This window comes from Falco cherrug, chromosome 3 (assembly GCF_023634085.1).
Source record: "Falco cherrug isolate bFalChe1 chromosome 3, bFalChe1.pri, whole genome shotgun sequence".
Taxonomy (NCBI): domain Eukaryota; kingdom Metazoa; phylum Chordata; class Aves; order Falconiformes; family Falconidae; genus Falco; species Falco cherrug.
Genome location: NC_073699.1, coordinates 111,064,054 through 111,086,027, shown reverse-complemented (window position 1 = coordinate 111,086,027; position 21,974 = coordinate 111,064,054). Strand labels below are relative to the sequence as shown.

Genomic DNA, 21,974 nt, shown 5'->3' with positions numbered 1-21,974 from the left:
AACACCTGCAAGAGTTAAGGATGCTTTTCCAGCTCCTTGCTTCGAAGGGATGCCATGCACCTCCTGCTTGCATGCAGGACACCCTCCATTTAGCCAAAAAAAAAAAAAAAAAAAAAAAAGTCCATCCACCTGGTTTTATTCACCCACAAAGGATTGGGGATGCACGTGGCTGGCTGGGGTCACCCACCCGTGGTCACAGCACCTTAATCCCACCTGCCAGAGGATTTGTGTGTGTGTGTGCTTCAAGGATCCAGACCTTCACCCCTCCAGGAGAGGACATTTGGGCAAGCAAACAGCTTACACCCATGCTCAGCCCTTCAATAAGCAGCCGCCTCCTTCCCTCCTAACAATGCTGATCCAGCCCAGCTGGCCTCATCCTGCAACACCCCCTGCAAAAGCCACCACCGCCTGGTTTAAAATGCAAACCCCAAGCAAAACCCTGCCCCACCAAAAAATTAAATCTCCACCCTGTGCACATTTACACCCTCCCTGTAAAGCTTCACAACATATAAAATGCAACAGGAACTCAATCAACCTGTTTTTATGGGCGTGAACTGAAACTTTTTCAAGGAACTTTAAATATTTGGCATTTAAGTATCTGTAGAAGCACACCATGTGCTTCTGCATGATATGGGATAGGTGGGATGTGCACAGAGGGAGGGCATTTATTTAAATATATATATGTGAAAAATATTTAAATATAACCATTCCATGGGTGTGCGTATATATGTATTTATGGGTAGCTATGTAATTGAGGTGATGGAGCCAGTCCAGGGATGCCCTCTGCTGGCATCCTCCCTGGGAAAGCTGTGGGAAACCTTTTTCCAAAAGGTGTCCCAAATTCTCCAGAGTATTTTTGGAAAGACCTTGCGGGGAGGCATCCAAAGCTGCCGTCTGTGGCATCACGGCAGCCTTACAAACGCTGGGTGCAGATACCGGCCCTCTTGGTGCATCGCGCAGGGATGCAGGAGGGCAGCTGAGCTGCTTTTGCTCCCTGGTCTCCCGAACAAAATCTCCTCAGAGATGCATGAACCCGCCTGCAAGGTACGTGGGTACAAGCTCGCAAGGCATGCATGCGTTTTTTAGCTCAGCCCTTGCTGCTTCCACATCTCCTTGTAACACAATTCTCAGCAAAACCGGGATCTTGGTAACAAAACCCTCCTGAAGCCCCTTCTGCCTGCGACGTCCCGAGGCAAACCAGACCTCACATTCCCCTTTCCCTTGGACTAAAGGCTTGGGAAAGTTTAACGTACCCTTCACCCGGAGGATAAATCGCCTCCCAGAGCATCAGCAACTTCCTACAAGGCTCCAGCAGCGCAACCGGGCTGCAAAGGCAGCAGGAAAAGGGATTTGCATTTATTGCAGCAAATCTCACGTCGGATGCACCAGCCGGTTTTTGCTCCATGCAAACACCCCCAGCCTCCATTCCCATGCTGCACCCAAAGCCACCCTCTCCCCAGGACAGAGGGATTTTTGCAGAGGGTCTTGCTGCAACCCCCCTTTTCCAATCCCTGGGAGCGCATCCCAAAGCACAGTCCCTGGGGAACCCCCAAATATCATTGGCCGGGGATGCAAACCCCGCGGCCAGATCCCGGTTGGGGAAGGCAAAGCAAGGCCAAGGTTATCCCAGGTGAGCCGCTCCCCATCCCAGACACCCTTGGGAATTAACAGGTAAGACCAGTTTTTCCTTTATCCAGGGAAAAACCAGTTTAACCCACAGCCTGACGCAACCTGCCAGGATCACCTTGAAATCTTCCCATCCACGCCATACAACCCAGCAGGCATTGGGGGGGGGGGGGGGGGGGGGCAAAAAAAATACACATTTTTAGGGACAACTGGCCACGTTCCAGCGCTGGCAGAGTTTCAATGACATCACGTTCCTACCGGAATCATGGAAAATCCCTAATTAAACTGAGTTCCCCCTCCCCGCTCCTTCCTCTCCCAAATCCAGCTGGAGCATGGGCAGGACGGGAGGTCGCTGAGCTGAGATGCTTTGTGGATGATTCCGTAAGTAATAGATTTATTTTTTTTTTAACCACCTAGGGGGTTATTTTTCTTAAATAACAACAGGGGTTTGCCAGCAGTTGGGCATTTTGGGGTGGGTGGGGGTGGGGGGTGGCATATGGCACCCACCAGTATCCCATGGGAACGGGTCCCCACGTTGCAAATGGATCACAAATTGCAAATGCATCACATTGCACATGGATCACAAACTGTAAATGCATCACACATTGCAAAAGCATCATGCTCCAAATGGATCACAAACTGCAAATGCATCACACGTTGCACATGGATCACAAATTGCAAAATGGATCACAAATTGCAAATGCATCACATTGCACATGGATCACAAATTGCAAATGCATCACGCGTTGCAAATGGATCACAAACTGCAAATGCATCACACGTTGCATGTGGATCACAAACTGCAAATGCATCACACGTTGCATGTGGATCACAAACTACAAATGCATCACACGTTGCATGTGGATCACAAACTGCAAATGCACCACACGTTGCAGTTACATCACTTATTGCACATGCATCACATCCTGGCGTGCCTGCACAAGATGGAGACACCAAAACTGAAGCTGCCAAGGAAGGTCAGGGCAAACGCACCCATCTTCCCCTCCTGCAGCATCTCTCTTTGCAATAAAGGGAATGTTCTGGTAAAAAAAAAATAAATCTGCAATAAGGAGAGTGAGCACGTTTTCCTTCCTGCCAAAAAAAAAAATATTTCTTTGGGGGGGGGGGGATTAAGTCAACCTTCCCACTGCAATAAAACTTGCTTTGCAAGAAAGGGAGCGTGACTTTGCTCCCTCAAAAATCTTGCTTTGCAGTAAGGGGAAGGAGCGCACCTTTCCTTTGCAACAACTCTATGCAATAAAGGCAGTATGCGCATTTATTTCTTGGGAAAAAACCTGTTCACATTAAAGGCAATATGCGCATTTATTTCCTGGGGAAAAAAACCCACCACTTTGCAATAAAGGCAGTATGTGCATTTATTTCTTCGGAAAAAAATCCCTTTGCATTGAAGGTAGGATGTGCATTTATTTCTTGGGAAATAAACCCTTGCAATAAAGGCAGCATGTGCATTTATTTCCTGGGGAAACATCCCTTTGCATTGAAGGCAATATGTGCATTTATTTCTTGGGAAATAAATCCTTTGCATTAAAGGCAGCATGTGCATTTGTTTCTTGGGAAAGAATCCCTTTGCAATACAGGCAATATGTGCATTCATTTCCTGGGACACCCCACACACACACGTTGCAATAAAGGCAGGATGTGCATTTATTTCTTGAGAAATAAATCCTTTTGCAATACAGGCAGCATGTGCATTTATTTCTTGGGAAAGAATCCCTTTGCAACCCAGGCAGCATGTGCATTTATTCCTTGCAGGGGGAAGAAACCCCTTTGCAACCAGGGGCGCGTTTTCGCTCTTGCAAAAAAAGCCTAATTCTCCTGTGCAAGAAGCAGCGCCTTTTCCTCGGCCATTAAAAAAAAAAAAAAAAGAATTAAAAAATTTTAACAAATCCTTTGGGAAGCAGGGGAGCGCGTGCACACCCCACCCCCACTCTGAGCCTCTTCGCGTTGCTCTCACCCTTCCCCGAGTCTTCCCGTCCTAAAGATGGAGCTGTGGGTGCCGAGCCGGACTTTGCAGCCTCTTCCTTTGCAAAGCAGGATGATGCTTTTTTTTTTTAAAAAAATTTTTTTTTAAACACCACCCCCCCCCCCCCGCCTTTCCTGCCCATACATGTGTTTCTGTTTTGTATTGTAGCATTTGTTCTGGCGGCTCATATTTACATTTTAAGTGCATCTGGTGGGTGGGCGCTCAGGGAGGAAAGGGAAAAAAAAAAAAAAAAATTACCTCCTTTTTTCTGCAACAGGAAACACCACCAAAAATATTGCAAAGGCCCCGAGTTGTTGCTTTCTTTATGCTGCACCCTTCGCCTTAAAATCAGGTTTGCAATGGGGGGGGGGAGGGGGGGGGGGAGGTAGGGAAGGGGGGGAGGAGGAGGAGGGGAAAAGGAGATGGGGGGGGCTTAAAATGCCTTAAAAAAAAAAAAAAAAAAAAAAGGAGAAGGAAGGCGGATCCACGTGGTGTAATGGGGGCAGACAGAGATCCCATTGTTTCCCAGCAATAATCAAGGGGAAATTAAAAAAAAAAAAAGGGGGGGGGGGAGGCATGGAGGGAGATGGATGGGGGGGAGGCCCCAGCCGCGTAGGGGGCTGGGATTTTTTTCCACCCCCCCCAAAATATTATCCCCCCTCCCCAAGCAAAAAAAAAAAAAAAAAAAAAAAAGCTCCCCCCCCCCCGCAACAAGCAAATAAAGGCCGGAGGCAGCGGGAGCACGAGCGGGCAGGTGTGGGGGTGCGGGGGTGCGAAGGGTGGGGGATCCCCGACCCCTTCCCGGGAGGGGGGGCGGACTTCGTGGCTCCGGGCCGTTTGCTTGCCGTGCAACCCCCCCCCCCCCCCCCCCCCCCCCCCCCGCGAAACCCCCTTTACACCCCCCTCGTTTGCAACCCTCCGCAAACAGCCCCTTTGTAACCCCCCCGTCCGACCCCCCCCTTTTCAAAAGGTCTCTGCGCAACCCCCCCGTGTACCCCCCTACACCAGCCCTCTGCACCCCCACTTTTCCAGCCCCCCCCCGCAATCCCCCGTTTGCGACCCCTCCCTTTGCAACCCCACATTTCCAACACCCCCTTCGCACCCCATTTTCCAACCCCCCCTTTGCAAGCCCCTTTGTAACCCCCCATGCCCCCCCTTTGCAAACCGTCCCCATACAGCCCCCCATGCCCCCCTTTGCAAACTCACCCCTTTCAGCCCCCCCTTTGCACCCCTTCTTTACAACCCCCCTTTGCACCCCCCCTTTGCAAACCGTCCCCATGCACCCCCCCCTTTGCACCCCCCCCTTTTGCAAACCGTCCCCATACAACCCCCCCTTTGCACCCCCACTTTGCAAACCCCCCCTTTGCAGTCCCCCCTTTGAAACCCCCCTTTGCAAACCGTCCCCATACAACCCCCCCTTTGCAAACCCCCATCCCCCTTTGCACCCCCCTTTGCACACCGTCCCCATACAACCCCCCCTTTGCAAACCCCCCCTTTGCAGTCCCCCCTTTGCAAACCGTCCCCATACAACCCCCCCTTTGCAAACCCCCATCCCCCTTTGCACCCCCCTTTGCACACCGTCCCCATACAACCCCCCCTTTGCAAACCCCTCCTTTGCACCCCCCTTTGCAAACCGTCCCCATACACCCCCCCTTTGCAACCCCCCCTTTGCACCCCCCCTTTGCAAACCGTCCCCATACAACCCCCCCTTTGCAAAGCCCCCCCCTTTGCACCCCCCCACCCCCCCCCGGCTTCCCCCGTAGCACTCGCTCCCCCCGCCGGGCCGGGCCGGGGGCGGGGGGACCCCCTTGCCCCGGCCCCCCCGGCGCGGCCGGGCGGTGACGGCGCGCTGTGCCCAGGCGCCATGCCCCGGAGGAAGGCGGCGGGGGCCGCCCTGGGACGCGGGCCCGGGCCCGGGGGCGGCAGCGGGGCGGCGGCGGCCCGGCGCGGCGGCGGCGGCGGGAGCGGTGGCGGTGGCGGGAGCGCGGCGGCGGCGGGCGGAGCGCGGCGGGAGCAGCGGCGGCAGCAGCGAGGACGAGGCGCCCCGCGAGCGGCGGGCGCGGCCCGGCAGCCCCGGCAGCCCCGGCGGGAGGCGGCCCGGCAGGCCCGGCGCGGCGGGCGGCGGAGCGGCCCGGGGACAGAGCGTCGTCATCTGCGAGCCCGAGCACAGCAAGGAGCGCATCGTGAGCGGGGCGGGGGGGATGCGCCCCCTGCACCCCCGCGCCCCGGAATGCACCCCCCGCACCCCCTAACGCAACCTCTAATGCACCCCATAATGCAACCTCTGCTGCACCCCCCGCCCCCCATAATGCAACCTCTGCTGCACCCCCTGCACCCCATAGTGCACCTTCTAATGCACCCCCCGCCCCCCATAATGCAACCTCTGCTGCACCCATAATGCAACCTCTGCTGCACCCCCCGCCCCCCATAATGCACCTTCTAATGCACCCCCCACACCCCATAATGCAACCTCTAATGCACCCCCCCCGCCCCCCATAATGCACCTTCTAATGCACCCCCCACACCCCATAATGCAACCTCTGCTGCACCCCCCCTGCACCCCATAATGCAACCTCTACTGCACCCCCTGCACCCCCCTGCACCCCATAATGCAACCTCTACTGCACCCCCCGCACCCTATAATGCAACCTCTCATGCACCCCCCGGACCCCATAATGCAACCTCTGCTGCACCCCCTGCACCCCATAATGCAACCTCTGCTGCACCCCCCCTGCACCCCATAATGCAGCCTCTGCTGAATCCCCATGCACCCCATAATGCAACCCCTGCTACACCCCCTGCACCCCATAATGCAGCCTCTACTGCACCCCCTGCACCCCCCTGCACCCCATAATGCAACCTCTGCAGCATCCCCTGAACCCCCTGCACCCAATAATGCAACCTCTACTGCACCCCCTGCACCCCATAATGCATCCCCTTGCACTCCCCCGCACCCCCAATGCAACCTCTGCTGCACCCCACACACTCACTAATGCACCCCCTAATGCAACCTGTAATGCACCCTCCCTGCACCCCCCCGCACCCCCGAATGCACCCCTTGCACTCCTGTGCACCCCCCCCCACCTCACAATGCAACCTCTACTGCATCCCCCGCACCCCATAATGCCCCCCCCACATGCCAGTGCACCCCCATGCAACCTCTAATGCACACCCCCTGCACCCCATAACAACCCCCCACGTCCCCTAATGCAACCTCTGATGCACCCCCTGTACCCCCCTGCACCCCACAATGCAACTCCCCTTGCACCCCCATTGCAACCCCCTGACACCCCTAATAAAATTCCCAATGCACCCCCAGTGCAGCCCCCCCTTGCACACCACCTAATAACCCCCAATGCACCCCCCCTTTGCACCCCCTAATGCAACACCCCCTTGCACCCCCCCGCAGCCCCCCCTTTGTACCCGCAATACACCCCCCACTGCACCTCCCCTTGCACCCACCCCTTGTACCCCCCTAATGCAGCCCCCCCGCTGCACCCCCCTTACTGCCCTCCCCCTAATGCACCCCCTGATGTACCCCCCATCGCACCCCCAGTGCAACCCCCCCAGGGTACCCCCTAATTGCACCCCTCACTGAACCCCCCCATTGCACCCCCTAACGCACCCCCCCCATTGCACCCCCCCTTGCATGTGTCCCCAGTTGCACCCCCCTTGCACCCCTCAATGTACCCCACAATTCCCCCCCAGTTGCCCCCCCCTTGCACCCCTTTATTGCACCCCGCTGCGCCCCAGTAATGCAGCGCCTCATTTCATTCCCCTAATGCACCCCCTTAACGCGCCCCTCTGCTGCATGCCCCCGGCCCCCCGCGTACCCCCAAACTGTACCCCCAACATTGCACCCCATCGCGGTGCTCCCGCCTGGCCCCCCCTTACTGAGCCATTTCATCGCCCCCCCCCCAAAGTTTCACCCCATCGCACCCCTCAATTACTCCCCCCCAGCTCCATCCCGCTACCATAAACGGGGGGGGGGCGGGGAGCAGTCCCCCCTCTTTTCCAGCCCCCCTTTTTGCCCTGTGTCCTGCCAAGGTGAAATCCCAGCCCCTTTTTGGTTGGGTTTTTTTTTTTGGCAATTGACCCATTTTGGGCTTTTTTGGGGGGGGCAGGGGCGGGACTTTTGACCCCGTGCAAGCAATAGCTGCAATGTTGGGATGTGCAATCACGGACCCCCCCTCCACCCTGCTGCCCCCCCACATCCCCAGTGTCCCCCAAGTGCTCCATGTCCCCCCACATCCCCAATGTCCCATGTCCCCCATGTCCCCCACATCCCCAGTGGTTCCCATGTCCCCCAGTGGCCCCCATGCCCCCAGTGGCCCCCGTGTCCCTGATGTCCCGCACGTTCCCAGTATCCTGCACACCCTGTGTCCCCAGTATCCCCCATGTCCCCAGTGTCCCTGGTATCCCCAATATCCCCCACACCCGCAGCGTCCCTGGTGTCCTCCATGTCCCCCACACCCCCAGTGTCCGCAATGTCCCTGATGTCCCCCACATCCTCAGTGTCCCCATGCCCCCCATATCCCCCACATCCCCAGTATCGCCCGTGTCTCCCACATCCCCAATATCCCTCACACCCCCAGAGTCCCCCATGCCCCCAGTGTCCCCCGTGTCCCTGATGTCCCCTGTGCCCCCAGCATCCCCACTATCCCCCATGTCTCACATCCCCAGTATCCCCCACACACCCCGTGTCCCCCATGCCCCGAATGCCCCCCGTGTCCCCCATGCCCCCCGTGTCCCCCATGCCCCCCTTGTCCCCCGTCCCCCCGCGTGGCCCCCCTTGTCCCCCGTCCCCCCGCGTGGCTGATGGTGTCGCGGCTCCTTGCAGAAACTCGAGGGCGCCAAGTGCCGGGGGCAGCTCCTCATCTTCGGGGCCACCAACTGGGACTTGATCGGCCGCAAAGAAGTGCCTAAGCAGCAAGGTGAGGGGCGCGGGGCTCCTGCACCCCGAAACCGGCCGCCCTTTCCACTTCTAATTAATTTTTTTAATTATTATTAATTAATTTTTCTTGGTTTGGTTTTTGTTTTTTTTTTTAACCAGTTGCATATCATGATCTGGGATGCGGGGGACACGGGGACTCCCGTAAAGCAACCTAAAAGCGCTGCTTATTTTTGATGCGTTTATATTTAACTAAATCCTCTGCTTATTTTTAGGCATTTCTAATTTTTAGTTAATAATACTGGGAGGGTTGCAGTTGGGTATTGTAATCTGGGCCAGAACTTGGGGTACGGGGTGTGCTGGATCTCCTGCGAAGCAAAATTAACACATTGCTTAATTTTGGTGCCTTTAATTAATTTCTTCTGCTTATTTTTAATGCTTTTATATTTTATTTTTATTATTCATATTTTTGGAGGAGCTTTTTTGCAGTTGCGTAGCATAATCTGGGCCAGCACCTGGGGAGCGCCGGATCTGCTGCAAAGCAAAATACGTGCGCTGCTTATTTTTGATGCATTTTTATTTCGTTAGTTTTTCTCCTTATTCTTGATGCATTTTTATTTAATTACCTTTTCTAATTAATTGGGGGGGAGTTACAGTTGGATATGGTAATCTGGGCCAGAACTTGGGGGGCGCTGGGCTTCCTGCAAAGCAAAACAAAACGCGCCACTGCTTTTTGATGCATTTATAGGCTGTTCATTTTCCTAATTATTTCTAAGCCTTTGTGTTTAATTATTTTTTTTATTAATTAATTGGGGAAGGGGGTTGCAGTTGCACATCGTAATCTGGGTCAGAACTTGGAGTGTGCCAGATCTGCAAAGCAACACACGGGCGCTGCTTCTTCTGGATGTGTTGATATGCCGCTGATTATTTTTTTTTCTGTTGATTTTTGATGCATTGATGCCAAATTAATTTTTGCATTAATCTGGGGGTTGTGGGGTTTTTTTTTTTCAATACAGTTGCCTATCGAAATCTGGGCCAGAACTTGTGGGGGCCGCACAGGTACGGGTGTCTCTCAGGTATTCAGGTGCGGAGCGTGGTTTCGGGACCCTGCGCCGCTCACAGCCTGCTCATCACCACCGAGGGCAAGCTCTGGAGCTGGGGTGAGCAACAAGGGGGGCTGGCACCCCCAAAAAACCCTCTGGCCACCTGGTAGCCTGATGCCAGGAGGCTTCATCCTCCCATTTTGCTGCAAAACCTGGTGATTTTGGGCTAGGTCGCAATGAAAAAGGGCAGCTGGGACACGGGGACACGAAGCGGGTGGAAGCGCCGAAGCTCATCGAGGTGCTGGGGGGCGAAGCCATCGTGCTGGCAGCCTGCGGCCGTAATCACACCCTGGCCCTTACAGGTATGAGGGGGGGGGGAAACCTGACATTTTAAGCAAATTATCTGAAATCAGCCCATTTTGCCCCCAAACATCTTTTTTTTTTTTCCTTATTGCATTGCAGAGAGTGGCTCGGTGTTCGCCTTTGGGGAGAATAAAATGGGGCAGCTGGGGCTGGGGAACCAGACGGATGCCGTGCCCAGCCCCACGCAGGTATCACTGCTCCTTTCCGTCCTTCCCCTCGTGTGGTTTGAGTGAAAAAACCAACAGATTTGGGGGTTTCTCCTTGAAAAAAATCCCTAGCAGAGCCCAAACCCCTTTAGGAACTCCCGAGCATCCCTCTCAGGGAGGGCTTCATGTGCAGCTGCGGTGGGAAAAGAAAAATGCAAGAATTGAAAATAAACCCCCAGATCTGAGGATTTTGGGGGTTCCCCTGGGAAATTCAGCTTTTTTGCCTTTTTCCTCTATTTTTTACCCCTTTTTCTGCAGATCATGTACAATGGGCAGCCCATCACCAAGCTGGCCTGCGGGGCTGAATTCAGCATGATCATGGATTGCAAAGGAAACCTCTACTCCTTTGGGTGCCCCGAGTACGGGCAGCTGGGTACGGTGCTGTTTTGGGGTGTTTTGCTGCAATTTTGAGGTATTACGGGGTTGGGGGGTGGTGGTGAGTGGAATTTCCCTGCCTCAGTTTCCACATCTGAGTGACGAGAGCATCCCTCCCCTTTACCTCCAGGAAAAGTGGCGGGGTGGGAGCTGCAAATAAAAAGGGGGTTGCGAGGGGAGAGGGGATTTCTGCAGGTGACGTGGGACTAGTGGGGTGCAAAGTGTGGGGGAGGGCACCCCGTTTTCATCCTGTTGCTTGTCCGCAGGGCATAATTCCGATGGGAAATTCATCGCCCGGGCGCAGCGGATAGAGTACGACTGCGAGCTGGTGCCGCGCCGCGTGGCCATCTTCATCGAGAAGACCAAAGATGGGCAGATCCTGCCTGTCCCCAACGTGGTGGTGCGGGACGTGGCGTGCGGGGCCAACCACACGGTACGCGCGGCCGGCGGCGCCTTGTGTTCAGTTATTTGCAAATAGCGGTGTGCGTGAATGCAGGAAGGTTTGCAGCGTGCATGTCAGGCTGAATGTTTGCAGGGTGCGGGTGTTCGCAGGGTGCACGTCAGGGCAAAGATCTGCAGGGTGCATTTAAGGATTAAAATTTGCAGCATGCATTTTTAATGCACACGTTGCAGTGTGCATGTCAGAACATTTGCAGCGTGCATTTTAAGGGTGAAGTTTTGCAGCGCCTGTGTTGAGGATAAGATCTGCGGCATGCATTTCTAAGGATTGAAGTTTGCATCGTGCATGTAAGGCTAAATATTTGCAGTGTGTATTTAAGGATTGAGATTTGCAGGACGCATTTAAGGGTAAAGTTTTGCAGCATGCATGTAAGTGTAGAGATTTGCAGCGTGCATTTAGGGATGGAGATTTGCATTGTGTATATAAGGATAAATACTTGCAGCGTTGCATTTCAGGATAAGAGATCTGCAGCGTGCGTATCAGGATAAATACTTGTGCTGTGCATTTAAGACTACAGATCTGCAGCCTGCATTTAAGGATAGAGTCTTGCAGCCTGCATGTAAGGATTGAGGTTTGCTGCATGCCTTTAAGGCTGAAGGTTTGCAGGGTGCATTTAAGGATAAATACTTGCAGTGTGCATTTTACAATAGTGATTTGCAGCATGTATATCAGGATAAATACTTGTGCCGTGCATTTAAGACTACAGATTTGCAGCCTGCATTTAAGGGTAGAGTCTTGCAGCCTGCATGTAAGGATTGAGGTTTGCTGCATGCCTTTAAGGCTGAAGATTTGCAGAGTGCATTTAAGGACACAGATTTGCAGGATGCGTTTAAGAATAAATACTTGCAGTGTTGCATTTCAGGATAGAGATTTGCAGCATGCGTTTAAGGATAAATAGTTGCGCCGTGCATTTAAGACTACATATTTGCAGCCTGCATTTAAGGATAGAGTCTTGCAGCCTGCATTTAAGGACTGAGGTTTGCTTTAAGGCTGAAGACTTGCAGGGTACATTTAAGGATAAATACTTGCAGCGTGCATGTAGCATTTGCGATACGCACCGCAATCGATGCCGTTTATGGCGGCCGCTGCGGTTTTCCCTGCAACAAGCTGGTCGGGTCTCAGCTGCTCATGGGTGGTGGGGGGGGGGGTGCGTTTCTCCATCCCCAGCTCGTCCTGGACTCGCAGAAGCGCGTTTTCTCCTGGGGGTTTGGGGGCTACGGGCGGCTGGGCCATGCCGAGCAGAAGGACGAGATGGTGCCTCGGCTGGTGAAGCTCTTCGACTTCCCGGGGCGCGGGGCGGCGCAGATTTACGCCGGCTACACGTGCTCCTTTGCCGTCAGCGAGACAGGTCGGGATTTGGGTGTTATTTGGGGGTTTTAGGGGATGCCGGGGGGGTGCTGGAGCTTGACGCATCATGTCGGGGGGCTTGCAGGCGGCTTGTTTTTTTGGGGTGCCACCAACACCTCCCGGGAGTCCACCATGTACCCCAAAGCCGTGCAGGACCTCTGCGGCTGGAAAATCCGCAGCCTGGCCTGTGGGTAAGTCCAAGCCCCACTGCCCCGCCCCCCCCCCCCCCCCAAAAAAAACCCAAACAAAAAACCACCCCAATTTCCTGGTGTTTTGGGGTGCAGCCACCTATGGGGTGGGGGGGGGGGGGGCACAGGGTCACCCTGCCTTGCACCCCACTGCAGGAAGAGCAGCATCATCGTGGCGGCGGACGAGAGCACCATCAGCTGGGGTCCCTCGCCTACCTTCGGGGAACTGGTAAGATGGATTTACTGGGAACCCCCAACCTCTTGACACCCCAGACCCCTCTGGCAGCTCCTAGTGGCAGGAACCGGCTGCTTGCCAAGCCCCCCCCCCCCCCCCTCCACACTGGTTTCCCCCCACCCCGCTCCATGGGATGCGCTTGGCAGGGCTACGGGGACCACAAACCCAAATCCTCGACGGCTGCCCAAGAGGTGAAGACCCTGGATGGGATCTACACGGAGCAGGTGAGTGGTGCTGGAGGGGGGGCCACTGACCTAAATACGGTGGCTGGGGCCGTACACAACTCATCACACCCATGGGGTGCTCAGACATGGTCCTGGATGAAAAGAAAGGTTGTGGGGAGGGGGGGGAGGAAAGCAGCAGGGCATGGTCTCGTGCCTCAGTTTCCCCACTCTGCCCCATCCCAGGTGGCCATGGGCTATGCCCACTCGCTGGTCATCGCCCGCGACGAGACCGACGCTGAGAAAGAGAAGCTCCGCAAGTTGCCCGAGTACAACCCCCGCACCATCTGAGGGGCTCCCCCGTTCGCCGGGACCCCCCCCCAAACCCCGCTTTTCCAAGCCAGCCGCGGTTTTAACTACCTGTTCTCCCATTTCCAAAGCCTTGGGGTTTTTTTTTTTATTTCACACTCCCTTTCCCCCCATGGCTTGTTGAGTTCCCGACCGTAGCAGGATCTTTTGGCACATCCAGGCTTAATTTTGGGGGGTTATGATTTGAATTATTTTGACTTTATTTGTATTTTTCTGCATTGCTTTTTATTATTTCCCCTTTTCCCAGCCGCAAACATCCCTGGCTGCAGGCTTGGGGTGAAACTGGGGACCTGAAGAGCAGCTGCAAAACATCTCTTTTTCCTCAATATTCCAATTTTTTGGCATTTTTCCCAAATACCCCCCACTTTGGGTGCTATAATTTTGGGGGTCCCCCTGCCCCCCAGCATCCCTTTTCCCAGAGGGATTCAGGATACGGATGTCATCCCACATCCCCAAGGGCCAAACCCATCCCCAGCATCATTTTGGGGCTCCCCTCGCCGCTATCGCAGCCCTCGCCCACCCCAGGGAGATCTCAGGTATGAAGAGGGGAGCCCTAAAGCATCGCGTAAGCTTTTTCTTGGAATTATTCTTGATTTGTTTTTAATTATTATTAATTATTTCTGCCTGGTTATCAGCCCAAAGTCCCTCCTACAACGCTGTGCACTGTGCTGGAGAAACGAGGTGCCTTTATCGAGCAGAGCCCAGCTCTGCCTTCACGCAACCCAAGGGTGATTTTTTTTATTTTTCTTTCAAAATTTTTAGGGTTTGTTTTGAAATACTGATTTTTTTAAGTCCTTTCTGCTCTCCCTGACGGGTCGCGCTGGGTGCTCGGGGGCGGTGGTTGCCGCATTCGCGCCCGTTTGGGTTGTTTCGCAGTAAAAAAAAAGGGTGGGTTGGGTTTTTTTTCTTAATTTGCTTGGGGTTGGGGGTTATTTTGGGGGTTTTTTGGGGTGTGTTAGAGAGAAAATATCCAGGACAGGGAGAGCAGCTGGGTGGAAAAGTAAAATATTCCGCTTTTTTAGCAATATTAGGGTTTTTTGGAGTTGCAGCACAAGCAGATGCCGCAGCCTCAGTAAAAGATGGGGTGGAAAAATCACCAAACCCCCACTTTTACACACACACACCCCCCCCGAAAAGCATCATTTCGGTTCATCCTGCCTTCCAGCAAAATAATTTTAGCCTGATTAAACTTCTCCCCCATCGGCCACCCTGTCCCGGCCACGGGCGAGCAAAGGAGGAGGCTCGAGAAAGAAAATAATCCTAAACCACGAGGATCTGGGAACAGCTCGTCCTTTAGCAGAGGGTCCTGGGTTAGTGCTGTAATTGTCTTCTTCATGTTTGGTTTTTTTTTTTTTTTTTTTTTTTTATATTTCTTGGAGTAAATGTTTAAATAAATGACGTCATTGTGTACACCCCTCTCACTCTTCACTTTATCCACCCTTATTTCTTAACTCTTTTTCATTTAAATTTGATTAATTTAACCAAAGGGAGGTGCAGGGGATGCTTTTTCCTTGCCGGGATGCACGCCCAGCATCCCCAAAAGGAAATCCACAGCCATTAGAGGGCACCATCCTGCTGCCGACAGCATCCTCCATCCCAAAATAGCCTCCCCCCAGCATTTCTCTTTCATATTTTGCAGGCAGGGTGCAAACACAGGGCGGCGCATGCATGTCTGAGTATTTCAGTGCATGCCTGGGTGGTTGTGTGCATGCCGGGTTGTGCTTTGTGTGTACGCATGGGTGGTGTTTTTGTGCATGCACGCATGGTTTTGCACATGCATGCAGGAGTTTGTGCATGTGTGTGCCTTGTTAGACATCCCTGTGTCTGTTTTCTGTGCATGCATGTGCATTTTTGTATGCGCATGCAGCAGTCTTAAGGGGCACACATGCTTGATGGTTTTGCGTGCACATGTCTTTTTGGGCACACCTGTATTTCTGTGCCCACATGCATGTGTCTTTTTGTGTGCATGCATGTGGTTTTGTGCACACACGCATGTCTGGTTTTGTGCATGCATGTGGGTTTGTGCCAGCACACGTAGCCTCACGTGTGTGCACTTTGGGGCATGCACGTGTGTTTTTTGCCCATGCATCACTGCAGCAATAGAGAGAACTGTACAACCCTGCTCACCGCTTCTTTCCCCCGCCCTGTTTAACCATTTTAATTGTAATTGCTGTGCCAGGAGAGAACGCCCATGTGCCACACCACACACCCAGAGAGTGACAAAAACACCTGCCCGTTTAAAACAAAGCTTCCAACCTTGCCCCCAGCAAGAGGGAAGCCAGGAGGAAGCTGCAGCCCTTTATTTCAAACCATTGAAGGCACTTGCAGGGATGGGGAGAGGGCTTTAGGGAGAGGGGACTTCAGGGCACCATGTGCCACCATTTGAAGGCGAGGGGCTTACGGCAGACGTTGGTGCCGCAGTGGACCTCCCCAGAGAGGACATGGTAGGAGTAGTAGTCGTCGATGAAGGTGCAGGTGAGGCCCAGGGGCTCCAGCAGCGCCCGCACCCGCTGCTCCAGGCAGCATTGCCCACCCACCAGCGGTCCAAAGGGCTTGGGGATGCCCAGGTGCCTGCCCAGCACCAGCATGTTCACCTGCAGCATGGGGATGGTGGTGAGGGTGCACATCCCAGCCCAGATTCACCCCGGAGGGTCAGGGCAGGAGGAGGATGCTGGGTGTTAGTTACCATGTCGGGGAAGTAGGCTGAGGCACCAGTGGCTGCGTCGCCTTGGAAGAGCTGGGGGATGTCAAGGATGTCCGGCTCTGTCAGCCCGAGCGCCCGCTTCAGGATGTCCCGGTTCCAGTTGATACAGCTCTGATAGGAGGGAGGCGGGAGAGATGGATGGATGGATGGATGGACAGAGGGAGGGAGGGACAGAGGGAGGGGCAGGCAGGTGGAGGGAGGGATGGGTGGAAGGAGGGAGGGATGGAGGGACGGGTGGATGGATGGATAAAGGGATAAGAGGGATGGATGGAGAGCAGAGGGATGGGCAGGCAGGTGGAGGGAGGGGTGGGTGGAAGGAGGGATGGGTGGATGGATGGATAAAGGGATAGAGGGATGGACAGAGGGACGGGTGGGTGGATGGATAAAGGGATAGAGGGATGGATAGAGGGACAGGTAGACAGATGGACAGAGGGATGGAAGAAAGGGTGGAGATGGGGAAGAAGGGAGGGAGGGTTGGAAAGGAGGCCCCCCTGCTCCCCTTCTTTACCTGGACATAATTATTGAATTTCCGGAGGCCTTCGTTAGCCAGAATCTCGTTTATCGTCCGCTTGGGCACGTCCTCCAGTCCTGCAGCACAGATAACTGGGCAGGAATTCTTCCCCCAACACATTTGGGATGAGATTCCCAGGTCTGATCCAGGAGCTCCCCCATTTCAGGGGTCACGGGCAGTGAGCTCGATCCCAACCCAGGAAATCAAATCTGCGCAGCTTTTTAATTAATCCTGCCCCCCATCTTTGCTGCTGGCAGCGCTTTCCAGCCATTAGCTGGGTTTCAGGGTGTCATGCACTCACATGCCCCGTTGCATTTTGCAGGAAAAAAGGGAAAATGAACCCATCAAGCCCCAGTTTTCCTCCTCCCCCCTACCCTCGAACATCACCGCCTCGCCAAACCCCTCCTCTTGCTTCTCCTTAAGGAGCTGGTAGCAGGCGCCAGGGCTGGCCAGGAGCAGCCGAAAACCCTGGGGAGGAAGAAGGGATGATTGGGGGGGAGGGGGGGGGGGGATAAAGGCTGCACCCCACTTTTTTCCCTGCTCCAGGACTCGTTACCTTCCGATCAGGTGCAGGGACGAAGCTAAGAAACTCATCTACGTGGCCGACGAAGAGCCAGTCCGAAAACAGCTCCACCGGCGCCTGCACTTTTTGGGCAACGAGGAAATCCTTGACGGCTTTTGCCATCCGCCGGCCACCGAACCTGGGGGGACACAAGGAGGGGGGCTGCCATTTTGGGGTGCCCAAGGTGATGCTCTGCTTGCAACCAGCCTCAAACAGTACATAAAAATCTTTTTTTGGAGGTTTTTTCCCCCAATGCTTCAAACCCCCATCGTGCATCTCACCGGGGGAAGCTGCTGCCAATCAGGATGCGGCCCAAGGGATACTCCTTGCCCTGAACCGTCACGGGGGGGCTCACCTCCAAATTACCAAAAGAATCAAGGCTGGAAGCACCCTCCGGTGCTTGCCGGGCCACATAACCAAAATCAGGGCCCTGGATGGGGAAAAAATAGGGATAATGGTTAAAAAACCAAGGGGTAATGGTTAAAAAAAAAAGCTGTAAGCACCCAAAGTGCAGTGCTCCCAAATCATCCTCCCTGCTGGCTCTTCCCCTCCCAAAAGTGAAGGAAAAATAATAGATTTATCCTATTTTTTTAATGGATTAGCAAAGCTTTATGCCTTGCTGGGGAAGGGAGGAGGAAGGGATTGGGTACCAGGATGCTCTTGACGGGGAAATCCTTCAGTCCCCGGTCACGGGGTGAGTCAAAGACAACGGGGAAGGTCTTGTGGGGGGCTTGCACGTAGCCAAATTCGACCTCATCCTGGAAAAGGGATGGAGAGGGTTTGGGGGACCCCCCCTGGAGCTGCTGCAGTGAGAATGGGGCTGGGCATCATCCTGCACTCACCTGGATCCAGCGGTCATGGCGGTTCTTTGGCAGCGGACAGACAGTGAGAGGGCACTTGGCTTTCTCGGCCATGGCACCCACGGCCGCCACAAAATCCTCGTTGTCATCCACACTGGGAAGAAAAATGGGATACGGGAACTGCTCCAGCACCAGGCAGGATGCAGCCACCCACCCAGCACCCACCTGCAGACAAAGACCTCCAGCGGTGTTGCTGTGTTGGGAGTCATGATCCACGGAGCTACGCGGAAAACCACCGTGTCAGTGAAAATCGGAGTCTCCAGCAAACCCTGGGAAGGCGGGGAGGGGCAGGGGGGCAGTGTTTGGGCTCTGCTCCCCCCCGTCACAGCTCACCCTGACCCCCCCAGTGGCTGGTACCTTCTCAGGGCTCTCCAGCAGCGTGACGTGGAAAGCCACGAGCCCTGAAAATCCGACGTCGGGGAAGGCAAGCCCCTCCACGTAGAAGATGCTCTCCTCCTGATGCCGGCTGTGTTTGACGGTGTAGGCGAGCTTCGAGCCCCCCAGCACGTGCTTGTAATCCTCCAGCGCCACGCTGTCTGTGGATGCAAGCACCGTGCAGCCCCCTTAAACAGCCGACCCCTTTTCTGCAGCGTTTTGGCTCTTTTATTTTTTTTTTTTTTTTTGGCTAAAAGACATATTTGATCCCATGGAGCATGCACAGCGGGAACAAAATCAGCCAGTGCATCAGATAAACCCCCGCCACGGGATGTAGGCTGGATGCTACAGAAGTGGTACCCGCCCCGCTGCAAGCATTTTGCTTGAACGGCAATAATCTGGGGTGCCTGTCCCCCCCCAAACCCCAGTGTCAGCCACTCACTGCCGCCATAGAAAACGCCGACTTTATCAGCGTCGCTGAAGTCTACGTGGAGGAGGAGGTGATGGCCGGCAAAGATCGTGCGGGGACCTCGGGTCCGCAGCACCATCTGTGACATGTCCTTCAGGTCTGGCAGGAAAAGGGGTGTAAGAAAGGATAATCTGGGGGAAAAAAATAGGAAAATGGGGGTTTCTTGTATGGGATGTGCCAGTACCGGCATAGGAGCGGATGGCGGTGTCACGGTTATCCGGCATCTCGGCTTTGGGATCGTCGCGGTCACAGTTCACTAGCAGGATGGCCCCATGTCCGTCGGGACCCCACGTCCAGGTTGCCTGGCGGGGGGATGAAGCAGGGCTGTGGGTGTCAGCCATCTCCCCCCATCCCACAGCAGTGCCGGGGGGCTCCTACCCCCCCTTTATACCTTATCCAGCAGTGTCCTGCTCACCGTCCCGCTGCGGTTGGTGTCGGCATCCAGCGAGACCTCTGTGGGGAGAGGGATGCTGGGGGTGGGGGGTGGGGGGCATCCCCACCAGCGCCATGGCTTGGGGGTTCCCCCACCCCACACACTTACCCACGCAGGTGAGGTACAGCATGGCTCTGCCCACGGGCACCCCGCCAGCCTCCCCAAAATAAGAAATCCTGACCTGCAACAAGGAGTGGGTGCTCGCCACTGTGCAGAGAAGGGCCGGACCCTGCCGGTACACCAGCACCCACCTTTTCGTCGCCCACGTCCTTGCTGAGAGCATCCATGGCCAGCAGCACCTCGGCGCCGGCGGCCAGGGGCCAGCGGCACACGCTGGAGGGCAGCTTGACGCTCTGTGTCTCATGTACCACGTAGAGCTTCACGCCCGGCGTCCCCTGCACGTGGAAGGCAACCGCGTCTTTGGGTGCAGATCTGAGATCGGGGGAAAACCCAGTGAGAGCCCCAGGTGGGGGCATTGCTGGAATAACAGAGCGTGCGGCCAACCACAGGTGACACAAATCCTGCCACGTGCAATATGCAAGGAATCCTGCAATGTGCAATTCCAACAAGTCGTGCAAAAAGCACTGAATCCTGCAAAATGCAATTGCAACAAGTCCTGCGATACGCAGTTGCAAGAAAGCCTTCAATATGCAACAAATCCTGCAATTTGCAGTTGCACCAAGTCCTGCAAAATGCAGCAAACCCTGCAAAATACAGCTGCACCAAGCCCTGAGATATGCAACACATCCTGCAATGTGCGATTGCATCAAGTCCTTCAATATGCAACAAATCCTCCAAAACGTGATTACAACAAATCCTGCAAAAGGCAATTGCAACAAATCCCGCAAAAGGCGATTACAACAAATCCAGCCAGAGGCAACAAATCCTGCAAAAGGCAGCGGCAACAAATCCCGCAATATTAATTGCAACAAACCCTGCCATTCACACAAAATCTTGCAACATTCAACTCTATCAAATGATGCGAAATGCAACAAGTCCCTCAACATTAATCACAATAAACCCTGCAACATGCACCAAATGGTGCAATACTGAGTCGCAACGCAGCCCACAAAATGCCACGAGTTCTGCAAAACGCAACTGCAACAAATCAATACCACAAAACCTCCAAATTGCCACAAATCCTGCAACATTCCTTGCAGCAAACCCCCTGGAGCTGTTTGGGTTTAGCGTGGTGGTTTTTTTTTTCATGGGATCACCCAAATATTCACGTTTAACCCCCCCGGCAGTGCTGGCAGCGAGGTCTGACTGGTTGCATCCCCTTCAGAGTGAAGCAAAGCTGCAGCGGTCGGGCAGGCTGCAGCTCGCATCACTCCACCCGGCTGCAAGAGGCCACGGGCGATGGGCCAAGGAGCACAAATCCTGACCGCCAGGAGGGAAGCACAGATCTGTCCCCAGGGGGGAAGGAAAAAACCCATCCCCACGGCAACTGGGAGAGGATGGGATGCTGTCGGCAGCCATGGTGTGGTGGGTTTGGATGCAAAATAAAACCCCGAGCTTCTGCTTGAGCTGGATTTCGAGGAAACAAAAACCCCAAAACCTGCTGCTGAAAAGCACTTGAACTTGGGCTGGGGCCAACGAAGCAGCGAAAACCCCCAGTGCTGGGAGGTGACGTCCCGGCCAGCAGCGCCGTGGTGGTTTCACTCCACGCATTCCCCCCAAACAGAGAAATATTTCAGTTTTGCAGGACACGGCAAACCCCGCCTGAGATGTCAAACTCAGCCCAGGGCATCACTCAAAGCTCCCAGGGGGTGCTTTCTGCACCCCAAAAACTGCAAAATCCCCTTTGGGGGGGTCACCACCTGGCTGTTGCATCGCGGTTTAGAGCATCCCCTTCCTCCCAGGGCTTGGCATCCCCTGGGAAAAACACCCCAAGCGGCAGCACTGCCCCGGCCTCACCCTGAGCTATTTTTATCAGTTTGATTAATGGGATAAAAGCAAAAAAAAAAAAAAAAAAGCAGATTTTGGGTTCCTCCCCCCCTCCATCAGCATCGTGGCTGCTTACCCACAGACATCCAGGGAGAGCTCGGTGCCCAGCACGCAGACAGTGCTGGTGGGACGCTGGGTGGAGAGCTGGACGCGGCGCTGCTGGGCCATGCTGGCAGGCCCCTGGGGCACCCTTGGGTGCTGCGATGGGTGGCACAAGGGGATTTATAAAGTGTGGCTGCTGGGAGGGGATTAATCAAAGCCCAGCTTAATCCCACCTCCGGGCTCTCAGCCTCTAGGCTGGGTGTGCACTGTGCCCGGCCGTGCTTCCTGGTGATGGGAGTATGAATCAGTGTGGGGGGAAAAGCACCCCAAGACACCCACGATGGTTTTTTCTTTCTTTATAAGAAGCCTGGGGGTGGGTTGGTTCCCCCCCCTCCCCCCTTAGCACAAAGAGACGCTGATGTGACCAGCCACCCTTAAACCCACGCTATAAAATATTCAGTGTGACACCAGAGCCGAGCTGGGGACATGCCAGCACCAGGCTCGGTGGGGTTTTATTTCTCCTCCTAAAGGGTTTTATTTGTCTAGCTGGAAAAACGAGCTTTAATTCTTATTTTAGGGCGGGCTGAAGGTACAAGCTGGGTGCTTGCCCATCCCCTGGCTGCTGCATGGGCCGGGGGCTCGGTATGTCACCTGCAGTGGGGACAGAAGACCCCACCATGGCTTTAATTGCCTTTGTTTTAATTAAATCCTGGTCTCGGCGTGGGAGAGCCCTTTGCTGATGCAGCTGTCCCCCCACCAACTCCCTGCAGGGTCATGCGCCGCTGGAATTTAATATCGCTCCTCAGGGCTGGGGAAACTCAGC

At 54.6% G+C, this 21,974-nt stretch overlaps 2 protein-coding genes across 2 annotated transcripts; one reads left to right on the top strand and one right to left on the bottom strand.

Moving 5' to 3' along the window:
- The first annotated feature begins 5,459 nt into the window (after nucleotides 1-5,459).
- Nucleotides 5,460-14,658, top strand: RCC2 (regulator of chromosome condensation 2). The gene is given in 13 exon segments (XM_055705260.1): nucleotides 5,460-5,495; nucleotides 5,497-5,793; nucleotides 8,451-8,544; nucleotides 9,518-9,661; nucleotides 9,775-9,906; nucleotides 10,007-10,095; nucleotides 10,372-10,486; nucleotides 10,755-10,921; nucleotides 12,116-12,296; nucleotides 12,381-12,486; nucleotides 12,640-12,712; nucleotides 12,865-12,942; nucleotides 13,126-14,658. Coding segments are annotated over 13 exon segments (1,602 nt in total). The 5' UTR covers nucleotides 5,460-5,474; the 3' UTR covers nucleotides 13,231-14,658.
- Nucleotides 14,659-15,508: 850 nt separating this feature from the next.
- On the bottom strand, nucleotides 15,509-21,457 carry LOC102047608 (protein-arginine deiminase type-3). The gene is made up of 16 exons (XM_055705262.1): nucleotides 21,186-21,457; nucleotides 19,414-19,594; nucleotides 19,271-19,343; nucleotides 19,121-19,182; nucleotides 18,914-19,031; nucleotides 18,703-18,828; nucleotides 18,243-18,421; nucleotides 18,051-18,154; nucleotides 17,868-17,979; nucleotides 17,676-17,783; nucleotides 17,307-17,455; nucleotides 17,020-17,164; nucleotides 16,838-16,931; nucleotides 16,461-16,540; nucleotides 15,935-16,063; nucleotides 15,509-15,842 (listed from the first exon to the last, which is right to left on the bottom strand). Exons 1-16 carry the CDS (start codon nucleotides 21,275-21,277, stop codon nucleotides 15,609-15,611), a joined length of 1,986 nt encoding a protein of 661 aa, XP_055561237.1. The 5' UTR covers nucleotides 21,278-21,457; the 3' UTR covers nucleotides 15,509-15,608.
- Between the last annotated feature and the right edge of the window lie 517 nt (nucleotides 21,458-21,974).